The sequence below is a fragment of the Candoia aspera genome, chromosome 2 (genome assembly GCF_035149785.1).
Source record: "Candoia aspera isolate rCanAsp1 chromosome 2, rCanAsp1.hap2, whole genome shotgun sequence".
Lineage (NCBI taxonomy): Eukaryota > Metazoa > Chordata > Lepidosauria > Squamata > Boidae > Candoia > Candoia aspera.
Window position 1 is genome coordinate 197,966,938 of NC_086154.1, and position 21,169 is coordinate 197,988,106.

General features: G+C 36.3%; 1 protein-coding gene across 3 annotated transcripts in view; it reads left to right on the forward strand.

Annotated features, from left to right (window-relative positions):
• PCSK5 (proprotein convertase subtilisin/kexin type 5) overlaps window positions 1-21,169 on the forward strand; it is a 236,536-nt gene that overhangs the window by 139,154 nt on the left and 76,213 nt on the right. For all 3 annotated transcript variants that reach the window (XM_063295159.1, XM_063295158.1, XM_063295160.1), the window contains exons 10-15: window positions 2,841-2,944; window positions 11,113-11,230; window positions 12,558-12,767; window positions 14,852-14,988; window positions 18,068-18,211; window positions 18,472-18,574. In XM_063295159.1, the coding sequence (XP_063151229.1) occupies window positions 2,841-2,944; window positions 11,113-11,230; window positions 12,558-12,767; window positions 14,852-14,988; window positions 18,068-18,211; window positions 18,472-18,574 (816 nt within the window). The remainder of the gene's footprint in view (window positions 1-2,840; window positions 2,945-11,112; window positions 11,231-12,557; window positions 12,768-14,851; window positions 14,989-18,067; window positions 18,212-18,471; window positions 18,575-21,169) is intronic.

Below are 21,169 nucleotides of genomic sequence, written 5' to 3' on the forward strand. Positions count from 1 at the left end.
AAATTAAATCATATTTAGCTTTTGTCCTAGCCCCATCTATTTCTTTATCCCAACTCCACTACAGGTAGTCCTCAACTTATAACCATTCATTTAGCAACCGTTTAAAGTTACGGTGGCACTGAAAAAAGTGACTTACAACTGGTCCTCACACTTATGACTGTTGCACGGTCCCTATGGTCACATCATCAAAATTCAGGCACTGGCAACTGGCATGTATTTACGAAGGTTGCAGCATCCTGGGTCACATGATCCCCATTTGTGACCTTCCCAGCTAGCTTCCGACAAGCAAAGTCAATGGGGGATGCTGGATTCACCTAGCGACCACATGATTTACTTAATGGCTACAGCAAAAACTGTAATAAAATTTGTTGTTTAATGACCACCTTGCTTAGAGACAGAAGTCCCAGTCCCAATTGTGGTTGTAAGTTGAGGACTACTTGTACTTTTTAAAGTGCAGCCTTAAACATCACTCAAAAGCCAAGTGTGATGATTAGATAGATAGATTGATAGATAGATTGATTGATTTCTCCTGGTTAGAGCAATAAAACTAATCCAAATTCCAGGATAGTATCTTCACTGCTGTTAGATGCCATCCAGTGTTCCAAACTGGAAGCCTCTATTTATTTGTTTCTAAAACATTTGTTTTGCCTATTCTAATAAGGGTAGTAAGCAGCTTACAGAAATGCAATAAAAACTATCATAGAAACATTAATAAGAGCAACAGCAAACCAACATTAAAACATTTAATATTAAAAAGACTTGGTGCATAACTATGCTTTCGGATTCTATATAATATACTATATATAAGGTTCACTTCTCCTGTATCTGCCAGAATAATAATAGTTCACCTCTTTGAACATTTGTATGTTCCTAGAGATACTTCCAAGAAATTTCATCTGTTTTTAATCTTTATTCTATTTCACTTTTATCTTCTATTGTTCTTATTTTTCTGTATGGTTTTATTTTGTTAAAATATGTAACTTCTTTATTATTTGGTTTCAAACTTAAAACATTGTTACAGTTATTTTATTTCTATAACGGAGCTTGAAAACATTTGTACAAGAGTAGCAACAAAACAGAATCAACAGATTATAGTTAGAGTATGTAGATGATGCTGTGTAATTAAAATAGAGTTTAATTCCATCTTTATGAATTTCAACATGAATTGGATTTTTCTCAGTTCACTCTTTTTTCTTTCCTTAATTGTAGTCCTGGAACACAGACACACATGGCAAGCAGCAAAAGCCCTGTATGGCTTGCAGTTTCAGAAGAATATTAAAATATCAGAAAATGCATTTGTCTCAATGCAGTAGATTTATATCTATATAAGAACATTTAGAATTATGGCTGGAATCAAGACAATAATTTTGCTTGAGAAAATTACATTATCATTATCATCAGCACTATCTAGTTGATAACCTGCTTCCTGTAACTAAAAAAAGGTTCTGTACTACAGCCCTAGCACTTTCTGATAGAAAAGTGTCATCTGGACATGAATTGTACCAATAGCTATTGATTAAATTATATTAGCACAGCACTATAGGAAAGAAGAGCTATGAGATGTCAGAAGCCTTGTTTAATTCTATTTTACTGAATAAATAAGGAATTGTGGGATATGAAAGAAACCTTAATAGGGGCCTTGTAGCTACAAATATAAAATTAACACCCATTTTTTGGATTACTCTGGAACACAACTTCATTTATTCAAAAACAAGGACATAAACATTTTTTAAAAAAGAGTAGAGAGGTCCTTACACTGTACCGTGCAACACCAATTTCTGATATTGCTGTATATATCTACCCAGGACTTTGATCCCCCACTACCACTTATTTTTCTTTGCCCAGAAAGGTTGTATTGATTCTGCTATATATGTAATGCCTAGGCTGTACTCAAGGCCAACCCTATATTGTCTGTCTATGTAGAAAATCTGTCCTGGCCTCTAACATGATGAGTCATAAATAGTTTAGGGTGATCTTGTTTGCTAGTGTTTGCTAGGAGGGGTAATTCCTTACAAGCACATGTGTATGCACACAGACACGCTACAAAAGCTTACATCTTTGCTCTGTTGATATGATTTCATAATTGTGAGGTTTCATTTACCTTGGTGGTCATGGGTTACTGTTTGGGTTTTTAAACTTTGTAGGCTGCCCAGAGTCACTGTTGTGAGATGAGTGGCCATATACATTATTTAAATAAATAAATAAAATCTGGGGAGATTCCCCAAATGTATCAAATCTTGTACTCTCTACCGGCACAAGAGGTCAGAGTCAGCATCAGAAACCTTCCCAGTGCTGTCCTTTCTCCAAGGTCAGGAACAATAAGGTCTCCTGACCATAATCCATGCTGTAACATCCTGCCCTTGCAGGCCAAGCACAAAATAATCATTATTGTAGGCACTATCTACAAGGAGATTTTATTTTAACATAATTTTCTCATCATAGCCAAAGGTGCTATAGCATAGGTATGAGCATAACCAGCACACTCTACTTTGCTGCTTTGCATGGAAATGATGCATTCTCTCTTTCAGAGTGTCATGGCAAGGCCTATCACACTGACTGGCAGCCTCATATTAAAGGAGGTGACTTCTACACATGTGCAGAAGCTATTGTTTAAATATCACATAATAATTAACTATTATCTATTTTTTCTTGTAACTGTGAAATGGTTTCTGTTTGTTAAGACATTGTCTTGAAAATGTTAATTATGAAAAAGGACTAATTTAACCCATAATTTATTCTTGCTTTGAATGTTTTGAGACTTTTCTCTTTTAGATAACCCCTTCTAGATCTATATGTCTTCTCTCTTTTTAGTAAATCACATTTTTATTGTCTTTTCCTAGTCGTTTACTAACATGGAGGGATATACAACATATTATTGTAAGGACTTCACGGGCAGGACATCTAATTGCTAATGACTGGAAAACCAATGCAGCTGGTTACAAGGGTAAGCATATCATCTCATATTTAATATTACAGGCCTCATTCAGTAATTTGGTCATTCATTTCTAAATCCCAAGTGTTTTCCTGCCAGGTATAGTTCATGCAGCTTCTTTCTATTTTCACGAATAAAGTAAATAAGGTTACCAGATCAAGAATTATGTCTCTTATATAGCTGTGTTTTAGGTAAAGTAAGAGAATTGCAAGATGATGCTGTCAAAATAATGCATGCTATATGCCAGCAAATTTGGAAAACTCAAAATGGCCATCAGACTGGAAAAAATCAACTTATATCCCCATACCAAAAAAAGGAAATACTAAAGAATGTTCAAACTATCAAACAGTGGCACTCATCTCACATGCCAGTAAGGTAATGCTCAAGATCCTGCAAGGTAGACTTCAGCAATTCATGGAGCGAGAATTGCCAGATGTACAAACTGGGTTTAGAAAAGGCAGAGGAACTAGGGACCAAATTGCCAATATCCGCTGGATAATGGAAAAAGCCAGGGAGTTTCAGAAAAACATCTATTTCTGTTTTATTGACTATTCTAAAGCCTTTGACTGTGTGGACCATAACAAATTGTGGCAAGTTCTTAGCAGTATGGGGATACCAAGTCATCTTGTCTGCCTCCTGAGGAATCTGTATAACGACCAAGTAGCAACAATAAGTACAGACCACGGAACAACGGACTGGTTTAAGATTGGGAAAGAAGTACGGCAGGGCTGTATACTCTCACCCTACCTATTCAACTTGTACGCAGAACACATCATGCAACATGCTGGGCTTGAGGAATCCAAGGCTGGAGTTAAAATCTCTGGAAGAAACATTAACAATCTCAGATATGCAGATGATACCACTTTGATGGCTGAAAGCGAAGAGGAACTGAAGAGCCTTATGATGAAGGTGAAAGAAGAAAGTGCAAAAGCTGGCTTGCAGCTAAACCTCAAAAAAACCAAGATTATGGCAATCAGCTTGATTGATAACTGGCAAATAGAGGGAGAAAATGTAGAAGCAGTGAAAGACTTTGTATTGCTAGGTGCAAAGATTACTGCAGATGCTGACTGCAGTCAGGAAATCAGAAAACGCTTAATCCTTGGGAGAAGAGCAATGACAAATCTCGATAAAATAGTTAAGAGCAGAGACATCACACTGACAACAAAGGTCCGCATAGTTAAAGCAGTGTTGTTCCCCATAGTAACATATGGCTGCGAGAGCTGGACCATAAGGAAGGCTGAGAGAAGGAAGATAGATGCTTTTGAACTGTGGTGTTGGAGAAAAATTCTGAGAGTGCCTTGGACTGCAAGAAGATCAAACCAGTCCATACTCCAGGAAATAAAGCCAGACTGCTCACTGGAGGGAATGATATTAAAGGCAAAGCTGAAATACTTTGGCCACATAATGAGAAGACAGGACACCTTGGAGAAGATGCTGATGCTAGGGAGAGTGGAGGGCAAAAGGAAGAGGGGCCGACCAAGGGCAAGGTGGATGGATGATATTCTAGAGGTGACGGACTCGTCCCTGGGGGAGCTGGGGGTGTTGACGACCGACAGGAAGCTCTGGCGTGGGCTGGTCCATGAAGTCATGAAGAGTCGGAAGTGACTAAACGAATAAACAACAACAACAACAAACAAAGAGAATCCTCATTAGAAAGAAAATATTATTCTTGGAAATAAAAATAATTCTCAGCCACCTCTTTGGTGTTGATGGGAGAGATTTGTTAATTAAATATTATTCATAGCTGGATAATATAAACTTAAACAATATGTGAGAGCCACTTTGGTGTAGTGGTTAAGGCATCAGGCTAGAAACCGGGAGTTCTAGCCCTGTCTTAGGAACAAAGGCAGCTGGGTGACCTTGGGCCAGTCACTTTATCTCAGCCCTAGGAAGGAGGCAATGGCAAACCACTTCTGAAAAAACCCTGCCAAGAAAACTGCAGGGACTTGTCCAGGCAGTCTCTGAGAATTGGACACGATTGAACGGATTAAAAAAAAAATGCATTTCCTGAATTATAACACAGTTGTATACCACACTGTGCACGTTTATATTATGTGATAAAATTCACAATTAAATAAAATGTGTACATAAATGTATACATTGGGAATAGTAGTAACAAATATATATATTATTCATATATATTATGAAACATACATAAAATGTGTATTTGGGGAAATGGCTTGCAAAAAGAACTATGTACTATGAAATGTGCTTATAAACATGAATATATTAGGGGAAAGGTAATATAAAAGTTAAATATTGGGATAAATGTGCATGTGAACTGATGTAGAGATGATGGAACACATCTCTTGGAAAAGTGAAATATTGAGCAAAGTTAAAACTGAGAAGTATTCCTTGCTTATGTGCTATCACAACTATGTGTGAGTTTAAAGTTTAGGTTTTTGAATATTACCCACAATATGATGACTTTTAAAAAAAAAGATGTTCCTAACAACTCTTTCACAGAAGTCAATTAATTGAAATCAGTGAGACATGCTGTATGGACCTTACGCATTAAACGCATGATACTGATTTCAATTTAAGGATAAGATTCATGACATACGGAGTAAAAATGCAGACGCCCACTTATTTATTCAATTTATATTCCACCTTCTGTTAAGGAGTCCAAGACAGCAGATCTTAGCTATCAAATATTTCTCACCACAGTGTCAAAATAACAACAGTATATGCTGGGTGTGATCCTAAATCCTACAACAATTGCAGAAAACATTGTTAAAATAATTTAATGCTAAGTTTATAATTTATTTGCTATTTTCCTCTGGCAGAGTTTTACATCACTGCTTTATGCTTCCAACGTAGGGAAACCAGATAGTACGTAAGATAGCAGGAAAAATTAATAAATACCACTGGGATAGGATTAATAAATATCATCATGCCATATTGCTTGGAATGTTAGCCATTATGTGAGTATGACACACCTAGGAGGTGTGTCTGTTAAACTAATATTTAAAAAGCATTTTTAAATATTATACTTTTAAATACTTTTATTTTTCTTTCTTAATGTTCTTACAGGATTTCATGTGTTCGCGTGGTGTTTTCCCTAGTGTTCATTTAATGTCATGTGTGAACTGAACTGATACCAGGTCTTTAGTGTGAGCTGACGAAGTCATACCTCATGTTGAAATTGTAAAAAGAAGGGAAAAAAAGAATAAAATTAACCCCATTCACTGTGGAACCAAAGAATCAACTTTAACCTAATTAAAGAGAATACTTTTAAGTCAATTATATTGGCAATGTAAGCTGAGCAAATGGTTTCAATAAAACTATAACTCTCTTTCAACCTCTTGTTAGCTTTGGATGAAGGAAAAGCAAATGATTTAGATTAAATAACAACATCCAATGTTTAATTTGATGTGGAGAGTATGTGTGCACACTGTACACTGCTTCTGGCAAGAATGGAACTGTATTTTACTATTGCACGTGGCATTATTTAGTGTAATATTTCACTATTGTCCCCAGCTGCAGCCAAAAATAATAATTAAAAACCTGTTTTTCATAGAATGAATTACACTGATCAGACTGAATCCCTTTGGAAATGTACTATAATTCTCTTGATGGATGGAACATATTTCTTCCATGACAGTATCATAATAAGGTGTATGAAAAAACAAGTCAAGCAGTTTTCTAAAACTGGCTTTGGCTGCAATCTTATCCTTACACACATTTAGCCATTTCCTGGCTAAAGCTATAATCCCATCCTACACACATTTACCTAATACATACAGTTAAACTGCACTTTTCAAAAACAGCATGGAGGACAATGAAGTTCATTTACTTTTTCCTCCACGAGATGAAAATAAAAACCAAAACGGCAGGGTGATTGAGATATTTCTTTTGAACTCAGAAATCATTGAGGAGAAAATAGGAAAAAGTTTATGACTACCTTGCTCAAAATTCACTGAAAACTGGTCCTTGAAATTTGGTTAGCATGTTGTTTCCTTGGGCTGCTTGGCTTGTTTGTTTGGCAATCCCAGGCTTCAAGACATTCATTACTGTGGAGTTTAGGTTAGAAATTACAAAAAATAGAAATGTAGCCCAAGAGGGATGGGATAAAATAAATTGGTTAGAATAGTAACGTTTGTTGCCTTCGTCTTACCCCTTTAATGCAACTACTTAGTAGACCATATTCATTTAGTAGCCTTCAACCAAATGTACGCTAGATATCAGTTCAGTTCTAAAAGTTGCTCAAAGTCAGGCTGATTTGAGAAATCTTTGCTCCTGCTGTCTACTGTTGGCTGACCAGGATGGTAAAAGATGCAACTGCTGAAATGTCCTAAATGCCAGAATTTCCATAAGTAAATGAAACAATTTAAGGGCGTCAAAATAAATTAAAACTGAGTCTCCCAACCCTCAAATTCTGTATCTGCATTAGAACAAATGGCTCTTATTCTCACTGAGTATACAGTAGTCTGTAATATTTAATGAATGTAGAAATTTGTACCCACAATTCTGATAATACATTATTTATGAAAGAACTATTCTTCTAGAACGGTCTTTCTCAGTTCAGTGCAATATTTGGTAGGAAGAGAGCTAGGATGGTGATGCTCTGTGCAGTAATCGTTGAAAGACATTCACTGAAGAAAAGGAGCCTGGAAAGAATCTTCAGAGCTAGGCAGGAAGTGCTTCCAGTCTCAGAGTGAAGACAGTAGTGACAGATCTGATCCCAGGCAATACAGTAGATTCTGTAATTGAAATGTCAGTTGAGGGCAGGGTTTCTCAACCAGGGTTCCATGGAGGATCACTAGGGGTTCCCTGAGAGATCACGATTTATTTAAAACATTATTTCAAATTTGGGCAACTTCACAATAAAGAGGTAAGTTTCATTCTTCATTTTTTAGTTTAAGAACACTGTTAATGCATATATACAGGCCTACACATGAAACAAATAAAATACTTTTGTAACTTCTGGCCTATATTTGAGCCTGAATTGCAGGTGTTCCCCCAGGCCTGAAAAATATTTCAAAGCTTCCTCCAGGGTCAAAAGGTTGAGAAAGGCTGGTTGAGGGAGTTGTTTGCAAGTCTCCTTGTGAAGTTTGTAAGATTAATAATTCTGGAATTAAGTAAATGTGGTGGAAATGGATGGGTTCGCACCCACAGAATATCAGCAGATCTGAGCTCATAGCACATGGGGTTGATCTAAGTGATAAGGCAGCTTGAAGTACTTATATTTTCTCCCTGCTTTACCTGTAAAGTGCAGCAGATAAAACAGCAATACTTGAGCCAGCACTAGTGAAAACACAGTTTTCAATGCAAAGCAGAAAAATGTGGGAAGAGGTTGCATCTGTGGTGAGATGGAGGCAAGAACATGGTGACAATGTCCTTTCCTGCCCTCTAGGAACTGTCAGTGGTCCATGCTCAAAATGGAGCAAAACGGCAATGTGGATATGCTCTTAGTCTCAAATGTCTTTCTCTGGGAGGCAATAAGTTACCTTCTCCCATTGTTTTCTATCTGTTATTCAACAATCTATTATTATTGATGATCATGGAGGAGAAGCAGGGGGAGGAGGATAATTTATCTGTCTTCACTAGGCATATTTGGAAAAGAGGAATGCCTCATAGTTTTGCATGAAGGTATTTTAATTTATTTTATTTCTATGAGCTTTGACTTCCCCCGATGCATGCTGACACGACTTGTTTCTTAGTGGTTAAATATCCATTTCGATGTTAGCATAGGGACATTGCTTTACTGTTACGATGAAATGCTCTGCCACAAATGTAGAGGAGCATAAAATCTGTGTTCTTGGAAGGTTCACATTTACTGGATGGGAACGCATTCTCCTCTCCCCCCAATAATTACCAGTGAATTAGGGGTAATTATGTCTCTTATATCCCCTGATAAATATAAAACAGCTGTTGAAAATAAAAGGATGGGCAGGAGGGCAAATAAGTTTATCTCCACCCAGTTTTATTCTCTTCTTTTTGTTTTATTTTCTTCCCAGTGCAGCTACTGTTTTCCCTTAACTCATATCTACCCCATTATTTTCTTATTTCTTTTTTGTTGCTCCTTTTGGAAGGAGGAAGGGGAATATGTGTGTGAGCGGTTCTTATATGCAGATGGGTGATCAATTAATTTTATAAATGGTGTACTTTATTCTTTATTTCTGTGTGTGTGTGTGTGTGTGTGCCTTCGAGTCAGTCTTGACTCCTGGTGATTGCCTGGACAAGTCCCTGTTTTCTTATCAAGATTTCAGAAATGGTTTGCCATTGCCTCCTTCCTAGGGCTGAAAGAGAGTGACTGGCCCAAGGTCACCCAGCTGGCTTTGTGCCTAAGGCAGGACTAGAACAAAAAACCTAAAAACTAAGAAATAAAAAGAATGAGTGGTGAAATGTAATTGTTCTATGGAAGAAAGAAAAATCTCAACTAGTTTTTAGGAGATAAGAAAGGACTGTTTTATAGTAATTGGCTACAAAGAAAGGAGAAGATATTTTTGAATTATAATTCAAAATGATAATTATCTCTTTTTTTAAAAAAATCATGACAGAATTGAACGGCACTTTATGATGCCCTTTAATGAGACAAACTTTACTGGGATTCATATGAAAAGGTTAGCAATTTATTGTAGATTGTGCATGTGCAAGAACAACTTTTCCAGTCCAGGAGACAGGGGTTTCCAAAAATAGTATGCCCCACAATTATGTCTTTCAGGCAGAAATCATGGCAATTACAGTCTTAAGTATTACTTAAAAGTCATGTCTAAGACATTATATAATACCTCCAAGAGGCTCTAGAATTGGTTAGTATCAGTTGAAATAACACTAACAGCTTTAATTTATGCATACGTAAAAGGGTAGCATTTTTACGGTGTGAGATTGAATGGATGTTTTCTTTCTTCAAGATGTAGAGGATCAGCTAGTTTTATCACCTGTGTAATGTTTTCCCAAAATTGTTATTATTTAGTCTGTGAAAATGATGGGCCTGTCTTGATTCCTGCAGCTGCTTGGCCCAACCCATTTGATCAGGGACTTTGAAGTACAAAGCATTTCAGACAGCCAACTGTCAGCTGTCTGGAACATTTCCACATGGAAACCTTAATAACTGCTGAACGTGATGCTTCTTGATTTGGAATGAGGAAGGATTATGTTTAAATGTATATATGTGTGCATTTTTTAAATGGCAGGGTACATCCTACTCCTACTCATTATACATCACCAAAAACAGTTTGAATCATTAAGAGCAGTATCATTCTTGGTAAATTAACGTAGGCATTATAACATTGAGTGATGACCCTTCTCAGGAATGAAAAAATGAAAATTTTAAAAAGTGACAGTGTGAATAGGTTCTGGCTATATTTTGACGAGAGTAAAACAAGGACCTTGGTTTTTAAAAACAAATGTGTATTTCTCCAAATAATCCATCAAAATTACAGATATGAGTCCTCAAAGTAATATTATTTATTTCTACAGCATGGAGGGCATATTAACATAATGTTAATATATGCAGAAGTCACAGTTCTGTTCTTAAAGTTTACAATGTAAATTGTTAATGGAGTATTTCATTAACCCCATAATTTACCCTGCTTTGGATACAACACTTTAGTCTGTACCATGATGTTTGTATACCATTGATTAGTAATAGTTATTAAAGATGTATCTGATATCTATAATTATATTTAATGCTTTGACAAACTATTATATCAATAGCAGGAAATCTGTAGGGATCCAGATTTGCTAAATTACATGTCATAGGAGTTAAAGCCAACAACACCAAGGCTGAGGGCTGGTGGGAATTGTAGCTCATAAAATTAGCCAATGAATCTCAGGATGTATTTGTTAAAGCACGGGATACATAAAACATGTATGCCTTGTTTCCAGCAATTATTGCCCTTTTTAAATTCTTCATTTATCTCATTTCCTACAGCTATCTCCATACTCTACTAAGTTGATACTGATATCTTTCACTATCTTTGTCCCAAATGCAAAATCATATGGAGAAAAATAAACCAAGCATATATGTAGGCATCAAAACCACATCCTATATTAACAATTAACATTATCAAACCAATTATTGTGGCTCTATCTAGCAGTTTTAAGAAGGTAGGGTACCACTGATATTATGAAACAACATATCTTTGAAGAAAGAAATTAAACAGAATATAGAAGTTATCTATAGTGAAAATAACTACTTTGTGATTGTAATAATATTATTTTATGTTTTGCAGTTAGCCACTTATATGGATTTGGTCTGATGGATGCTGAAGCCATGGTGATAGAAGCAGAAAAGTGGACAACAGTCCCTTCACAGCATGTCTGTGTTGAGAACACAGATCGACAAATCAAGTAATATTTATTAAAGATATTGACCAATATATTTACAGAGACTCTGAATGGTGGCTAATATTTTTTCTATGAATGTTTTTATAAGCTAGTGTTAAGCAGGATCTTCTTCTTTGCCCTTTTTTGAAAAAAAACCCAATGCAAATAATGCTCAATAACACATGTGTACAATGTGTACTACAAATCAGGCACAGCTCATGAGAGCCAATAGATAAATTTTCTGGAATCTTGTGAACCAGTTGAGAGCACAGCTGGGCTCTGATAGCTGGCACACTGATCAGCTGTTTGGCAGCTAATGCTGTGGTGTGGTAGTGGCAATGGAATCAGCAGAGCTCATTTTTAAACATTTACCAGCACACCACTGGCTACAGCAGTGTTTTTCAACCTTGGCAACTTGAAGATGCTCTGTGTGGACTTCAACTCCCAGAATTCTGAGAATTGAAGTCCACATATCTTCAAGTTGCCAAGGTGAGAAACACTGGGCTACAGCCTTCTAGAAACAGAAATTGTACCACCTCCTTGTTAAACTTCAGTTTGAAAATAAGTAACTATGAATGTGATTGGACCAGTGCCAGGCCAGTCATCAACCTAATATACTTCTGATAGCAATTAATACAATTCTGTTTCAGGTAACCTTTCTCAGTTTTGACCCATAATACAAATTCTGAACTCTCAGCCCACAACGGCTGTGAATGAATGATCAGGGACCCTATCTTTTGTATTGTTTCCAAAAGCTTATGCATGTACACCTGATTCAGTTATACATTTCAGATCAGGTGATGGCAAATAACTGCAACATGCTCTACAAAAAAAAATGGTTCTCAAAAAAAGTTTTTTATATAAAAGATTTTAAGTTTTTTTTACTGTGGTTAAGTACCCACAGCCTTTTTGTTTTCAGGCAGGATGTGGTGAAATCTGCAGAGAAAATTTCTGTAGTGATATATGCCCATGTCAAATTTCAGGCAAATAGACTGAAGAGGTTTTATGTAAAGCGAAGGGATAATGATTAGGAAACATTATGAAATAGTGAACAGCTTCATTTTAGTGGTAATTCTAGCAGAATTGTCTTCTGTCTGTACACGCATACTCAGAGGATGTGGGGGAAGCCCCTGAATCACCGGTGCCAAGCTTTCAAGGGGATGACAATCAACAGGTTGATTGTAACAGGTTCAGGGATTTCCTTCAGTAGATTCACTGAGCACCTCTCCAAATGGTTCTCACAGCCATACATGCACGAACAGAAAAAAAGAAAAAGAAAGAAAAAAGACGTTTCAGGGATTATTATATCTAATTCACTGGAGATTTAATTTGGTTTGTATTTTTCAAACAGAACAATACGACCAGATACTATTCGTAATGGACCAGATAACGGCGTTCGTTCAATATACAAAGCCACGGGATGTGCAGATAATGCCAATCACCATGTAATATATCTAGAACATGTGATAGTACGAATCACTATTACACATCCTCGGAGAGGTGATCTGGCAATTTATTTGACTTCTCCTTCTGGTACAAGATCTCAACTATTGGCTAACAGGTACCTACCGTTCAGTCTGTTGGAAGTTCACTTTCCAAATTGTATACACTTAAAAAATGTATGCACTTTAAAAAAAAAAAGATAAATTGAGGAACCACTCTTTGAGGAAAATGAAGACATAAAGTGGAAATTTCAAATTTTGTCATTATGAGTATTAGCAGAGGAAAGAATAAATGTGTAATCTTTTGCAATAGATTTTGTCAGATACTGGGAGTGATAACTGCAAATTACAGGGGAGTAGAAAAGTACTTCAAGAAAACAGTGGATGGAACAAATAATTCTTAATGATTCTTATAATTGGTCTTCTTGAAAAAGGATGTTGGCAAAACCAAAATTCAGTCTGGCTTGTCTGACAATAGTACAGACTTGATCCTGACATGACTCTGAATTCCATTTTTGATACTTTTTGTCCTGAATTTTTGTCCGGACGCTCACAAAGGGATATTTCATTCTGGAGTATATTCGGGCCATAACAGGACAGAGAAAAAGCACCCTTAATGAAGATAGTCATCTTAGTTGATCTCTGTACATGTTACCTCTTGCAAGTGTATCTAGAATATAGCCCTGTGTATATAATCCGATATTTACTATCATATTCAAGAATTATGATAAGCATCTTTGGTTGTTGTTGGAAAGATATAGAAAGCTTTTTCTTATCTAACCCTATATTTAAATGCTCTTTAGAATTAAACTGTGTTATTATGTGAGTAGAAGATACTTCTAGTTGAGCAAAGTGACTCTTCCCACTTTTTTTTTAAATTGGTTCCTTCCTCTTCCTGAATCCCTCTATGGAATATGCTATTCTAGAGAGCCTCCAAACAGATATGAGGGTACTTTGGGTTGTCCCAAGTTTGGGACTGAATGCTTTGTCAACTTAACCCTTTCTAAAGCAACCAGGTTGTCATTTCGTTATACAGATTTGAGGGTACTTTGGACTGACCCATATTTGGGACTGAATGCTTTGTCAACATATCTTTCTAAAGCAATCAGGTTGTCACTTCATTATCAGCAGAATATCAAATTTCAGTTTTTTGACAACATAGTTATGGTTTGACTTAACCTGCCACACTGCAAAATTTATCTTGCAATCCTTTTGCTTCTTTCCTAATCAGACTTTTTCACAAAAGAGAATAGAAAGCTACATAAAGTTTAAATTCCATAAATTCAGTCAGGATAATCCTGACTGAACTAAATAAATTTAACATCCAAATGAATAAAATTTAGCTCATTATTTCTAAATCAACATTAGAAATATTCAAATTTGACTAAATTGTGTTCCATGTTACTTAGGCATAATTGACAGGTTTGGTTCAACTTAAAACTCCCTATATAATGTTGAAAGAGTAGACTATTAGTCTACTCTTATTTTTAGTATAGATTTTTAGTATAGATTTTGTACAATAGTAAGGTGTAAACAATATAATCCTATCTGTATTTAATTTGGAATTAATCTCATTCTGTTCAATCAGACTGCAATCTAGGCAGAGGCTATTTTGTATAAACTAATGAGAAATAGAGTTTTCTGCTTTTGTAGGGGTTGATGTGTTATGCCAAGATGAATTTCACATAAAATACTTTAATCATAGTTAGATAAGTAATTCATGAAAACATGGATCCTTTTAAAAATAAATGTTAACAGCTTGAAGATGGTATAATAGCATATCATGGGGGGGAGTGTCTGTTGTGGTCAGAACACTAGAAGGGTAGCATTGTGTTGTTCTACCTGATGGACACACTGTTTTCAGACTGAGTGGACCTTTGATGTGTATTATAAGATGTACTTTCCCTGAAATCACATTGCTTTATAAGTAATTTTCTGGGATTAATCTGAAGTATTTATTTAGGGAGCTAAGTGATCTGCAAAAACATATTCCTCACCTGTATAATTTTCCTATAGCATCTACAAGCAACTGTTTACTAGAGAGTAGAATCCATATGGAGCATCCTATATACTTTCCTTGAGGAAATAGGAGCCAAAAGTCTGACACAAAGTCATGTACACTGTAATCGATTACTTAAATAATATAACTGCATTTTTCTTAATTCTATATATATACATATATTGTTGTGGTTTTCTTTAAAAGGTTATTTGACCATTCTATGGAAGGTTTTAAAAACTGGGAGTTCATGACTACTCATTGCTGGGGTGAAAAAGCAGCTGGCGACTGGATTTTAGAAATTTATGATACTCCCTCTCAACTAAGAAATGTAAAGACTCCAGGTATGAACATGTTATTCTGCTGCTTATGTACTTTATATTTTATATATTTAATATAATGCAGTGTAGTTGAGTTGTGGAGTTGAGTTGAGTTATAAAGATACAATATTGGTTAGACTCAAAGAGTGAAAAGTCTTCTGGTATATCAAGATCTCTTAGCATCAATAGCTGGGGGAACCATGGTATCAGTCATCAGATGATTTTTACAAACTCAGCCATGACATCTGCTGGGAGGACTGGTGATAACTCAGACTCTGAAGATAACAGGTGTTTGAAGTTTTTTTTAACCCCCAATTTTGACACCTCAAAAATGTTTTCTTTTTTAATTGTAATTTTCACTTCTTGATCTCAGCATTTCAGATTAAGAAAAGTGAAGACTTCTAATGGTTTCTGAGAATTAGAGAGTGAAAACAATGAGGATGTGGGAATTCCCTTAGGGGCCTTATGTATAAGTCAGCATCATCCTGTCAGTCATTTGTAATACTGGCTATGCATACAATCATGTGGAGCAAGATTGATTGACTGATTGATTGATTGATTTAGAACATTTATATGGCTTTGCATCTTAAACATATGGGCAGCTCACAAGCCACAAAGAAATACATTAAAAAACTCTGTGCCAATAAATAGCCTGACCCAATGGTTTCATGTAGGTGTTAAATAGGAGTGGAATGAGAGCTGAAGCACACCACATAGAAGGAGCCTAGGGCTATATCTTCCCCCAACATGATCTGGAACTGACTTTGGAGGAAGGAGGAGAACTATCACAAAACAATGCCTCTCACTTTTAACCCACTAAGTCAGTCCAGAAGGATATAGTGATCAATGGTACTAGAAGTTGTTGAATGATCCAGGAATCTAGGATGGACATGCCATGCCCATCTCTGGCCCTCTAATCCAAAGCCATTGTCACCATGACTAAGGCCTCAGCTGGACTGTGCACTAAAGCTTCAAGAATAATCCCAGGTTCCTTCTGAAACTGCAGTAGCTCCATATTATTTCCCACTAGTCTTTTTTAAATTAAAGAGAGGCTGGTAGAACAAAAGGTTCTGCATTCAGGATTTGCAATGATATGTGGGAATGACTTTGGGAGACATGAGGAAGAGCCACAGACTAGACAACTGTCATGCAAAAGGAAAACTGTCATTCCCACTGAAGGAAAAGGGGCATGGGAAGCATCTCAGAAGAGACCCTCCATAGTTTTCTGGAAAGTAAAAGTAAAGGAGAGGAGAAGGGCTTTCAGACTTGCAAGATTCTGTAACTGTAACCTTACAATAAAGGTAGTGTTAGTACTCATGATTTGTGCTTCTTGCCTGGACTGCCTCAAAGAGCTGACAGGATTGTACTTTCATATGGATAGCTTTCTTGTGCAGGAGTAGGTTACTGATATTAGCAATAGTGAATATTTGGTTATCAACTCTTCACTGGCATTGTGCTATTGGCTGTAATATTGATGGGTTGCACAGGTATGCCTGGTGCTTAAAATACAGATAGGAATTCCTCTTCCCATCCCCAAAATCACAGAGTAGTCACCAATAATTTTATCCTTTGAATCATCTCACTTGTCATTTTTCCTGCAAACCTGTTACACAGTTAAGTACTTTCTTTAAATGGTTGGGACCCAATTCACACACATGCATTCATCATTTGACCTGGTGTCATTTTGCTGTTTGTTCAGCATTTCATCATTTGCAGATGAATGAGTTGTTTGCTTGAACAGCATTATAACTGAGGAGATATGAAACTCTGCCTATGGAATAACATGTTGCAGTCCTGTGAATTCCCACACAACAATCCAGTGACATACTTGCATGTGTGAACATGAGCTTTGCTGCAATTTTCTCACTTTTTATCATCTCTCACTCATTCACACTATGCCTATCAGGAAAAACCCTATTTGGAAATTATATTTCATAATAATTTGTGGAGTTAGAAAGACTCTGATCATAAACAGCAATATATTTAAATGTGTTGTATATGATCATATGGCACAGCAGGGCCTAGACAACCTTTGCTTATTTTGAAAATCCTAAGCAGATTGGACCTGGTAAGCACTTAGATAGGAGATTTCCAGGAAGACTAGGGCAGAAGACTAGACTAGTGACAAACCACTTCCATACTGTTGCCAAGAAAACTGTGTGGATGTGTCTATATAGTCACCAGAAGTTGATAGCAACTCAAGGGAGTCTTGATCTTTTACATGCCCATATTTCCAGTTCCATATATGAATAATAAAAATACTTTTAAAATAAGGTATTTGAATAAATGTAATATTTTAAAAATGTTTTATTTATTACAATGTTTCATAACTCAGCTCCCTGTCTTTCCTCCTAACACTGAAATTGCAAATTCATATGTGGTAGGTCTGTGCAGATGTGGGAAGAGAAGACATAATGATTGTTATTAATAAGTTTATAACCATATATTTGAACATTTAAGTTGCATATTTATACCTTTTATACAGCTCTCTGAGCCCCCAAGGCAGAACTGGCCCCCAATGGTGAACAAACCCAGGCTCTCTAACCTGTGCAATCAGGTTATTTGTTAAAGATGTGGAACAAGGAAGGGGTGGTAATGAGAGCCCAACTGTGCCTATAGGCCCCACAGTAACTGCTTCCTGTTTTCACTAGTATATGTACCCACCGTATAAACCACTCTCTATCACTTGAGGAATAATGACATATTTTAGGCTTAACATCTAAAAAGACACAGCACAGAAAGAAAAGGTGAGTGAGAGGGAAGAGACAAGTAGCAAAGTCAGCTGTAGTGAATGTAGCCTTCTTAGGGAGACCCAGACAATACTACCACTTCCAGAACAGTTGATCCTGCTGCACTTCCTCACAGGGCAGTTCATCTCAATAGGTTCTGTGAAGAGGGAGGAAGAGCTCCCACAAGTGCAACAGTGAGTAGAGTGTTTCTTCTCTTCTCTTCTTCATTGGGCAGTTCATCCCTCGTGTCCTGAGCCAGATAGTTTCAACAGCAACAGGTAAAGATGAAAGCTCTTTGAAATATGCTACAATAAACATTGAAGAGAATACATTTCCTCATGGAATCTCATGTCTTCCCAACATGATTCATCTAGGTAAACTGAAAGAATGGTCCTTAGTACTTTATGGGACATCCATTCAGCCTTACTCCCCAAGAAGTGATTTTCTGAAAGGCGAACGAGTACGCCTGAGTCCAATTGAAGACCCTACAGAAGATTATGGGGTAGATGACTATTCAGGTAACATTACTTACTATATTTAAAATAATGTGTCCATTAATTAGCAAGCTTGTTTTCCTGTTCTTTATCAATTTCCTGTACCAAGCCAGAAAAGCAGTCTCTGGAAACTTTGAATTCTATTCAACATTTTCAGTCTTGATTTTTTAAACTTCTAAATTAGTTATATAATGGAACCCAAGTAATCTGTTACAACATGGACATGAAGTAATTTCTATAAGGCAATTAATACAAATACAAGGACTGTTTGTCTTTTTTTGAAGGTCCATGCAATGCAGAGTGTAGTAAAGTTGGATGTGGTGGACCAGGACCAGACCATTGCAATGACTGTCTACACTATTACTATAAATCTAAAAACAACACACGGTAGGAAACAGTTATTATTTCTTACGCAGTATGCTTATACTTAATTGATAAGCCAGTTTGGAACTCCTGTAGACAGAATTCCTATTTAGAAAACTTTTATTAGATAGTACCAAGATAGCTTCTTTTTCAGTATTACCCCATTTCATATATCGTACAACATTATACTATCAGCTGATTACAGGTAGTCCTCATTTAGTGGCCACAATTGGGACTGACAACTTGGTTGTTAAGTGAAGTAGTTGCTAAGTGAAACAGCGACTGTGTTTACAATCTTATGTCAGCTTTCCTTTGCTTTACAAACCTGCACAGGCCATAAATGTGAGGATTGGTCACAAAGTTACTTTTTCATCACCATCATAACTGTGAATGGTCATTAAACAAGGACTGCCTGTAGAGGGTTAAATGTATGTTATTTTAAAGGAATTTAGAGCTGACCTTAGGGAATGTATGAAAGAGCTTTCAGGGAAGGATTTGGACGAGAGATTATATAGTCCAGACATTGAAGGAAGCATGAGAAAAAAAACTCAAAATAACCCCACCTTCATTTTGTTTAACATAAGATAGGACAGAGAAAAACTTGGAGACACTTTCAAGAGTGATGTCACCTTTTGAGGTAGGTTGGGCCAAGAAAGAAACAATGCAGGGATTCTAGGAATGCTGCTTGATTATTGTAGGGAACAACAGAATTTTGAAAGCCTGTTTAAATACCATGTTAACATCTCTTTCAGTTGTATGAAAATGCATGTATTACAATCTTAATGCCATTCATCTCTACATATGTACATACATACATGTTCTTCATGCTATTCCCATTTCAGATAAGCATCGTTAAGCAGAGCACACAAAGGAACTAAGAAATAGTAAGCCAAAGAAATTAAAAACATGAGATAATATATCTCTATACCGCTCTGGCTTTACAAACCTTATTTTTTTTGTCTGTACATACTTTCTCATCTCTCTTTTTTATGTCTAAATTATGTTTATACATAATTTTCTTATCTCCCTTTTCAGGATCTAATTAACTTCATCCAACCACAATTTTATTGCTTTTTCTTTCCTCTAAACCCATTAACTCTTCCTTCATATATTTGTTCTGTAATTTATTTTATTTTATTTTATATCCCGCCTCTATTCTTTTCTTTATAAATAACTCAAGGTGGCGAACATACCTAATACTCCTTCCTCCTCCTATTTTCCCCACACAGCCACCCTGTGAGGTGAGCTGGGCTGAGAGAGAGTGACTGGCCCAAGGTCACCCAGCCGGCTTTCATGCCTAAGGCTTTGATTCTCATTTTCTTCTCGCTATATGATCAAACCACCTCACATTATTTCATGCCAGACACTCACTTTTGCATTTAATCCACATTCATTCATCACCAATGCATTCTTGTCCCTAACTGTTCCTATTTTACCATACACTTAAGTATCCCATTCCCACCATATTCAATTTACTTTTCCTGACACACCCAATTCTCATTTCCATATAACAAAGTGGGCAGAAAGACAATCTAATATACAGCCATTTTTGCTTCTTTCAACAAGCTTTCATTATTTGTATCATCTCACATACTAACTAGTATCTTCTTCTGCCAGCATTTGCATATCTTAAAATTTCTCCCTCCATTTTCTCATCTATGGTGAAACGTTCTACCAAGTACACAAATTCATCTACTTGTTCTACTTGTTTTCTTTTTATGTGTAACTTGTAATTGTTCCATTTTCTCTACCAACATTTGTCTTTAATTGGTCATTATCTTTTACAGCCATACTTCTCATTGCATCATCCAATCTAATGTTTACTGCAAAACTTTCAATTCTCAGCAGCAGCATAGCATCATCTACATATAAAAGTGCACATATATTCACATGCCAACCAATGTACCTTTAAGATCACCACACACATTCCTTTTAATTTATTCATAAATAGGTTAGGGAATTCAAGAAGATATTTCACCTTTTTGTTTATTCTATATTCAATGCTGAGCCATTCACTAAGCATTCCATTTATTCTCATGCATGATTTACTTCCATTATATACTGCTTTTATCCGATTTAGCAACCCAGTTTCAACACCATGTTCACAGAAAACTTCCCATAATTAAAGTCTGTGCATTTTGTCATATGCTTTTTCTAAATAAAAAAGCATATAACATGCTTTCTCACAATCATACGGTTCTGTTACTTGCTGATGAACAAAATTTTCTTCTGGATATCCCCTGCCTGGCACAGAGCCACACTGCATTTCCCAGATTTTGTTCCTTGTCTCCTCTCATACCCTTCCAGCCAGAATTCTGCCAAACACCTTCATAGGCATACTTAACAAATGAATTCCCTAGAGATTTTACATTCAGTTTTGCTGCCTTTCCCCTTGTACAGGGAAATCATGATAACATTTTTCCAATTGTCAGAGACAGATGTGGTCTTCACCCCCATCTTAAACAAATTTTGTAGATGTTCCATTAGGAAATCACATTCATATTTTAACAGTTACACCATTTACACAGCAGCCTTATCATTTCTTAACATTCTTACTCATTTATTAGTTCATTTTTGTTATTTTTTTCTTGGACAGTAAGATTTATAGCATTTGTTTCA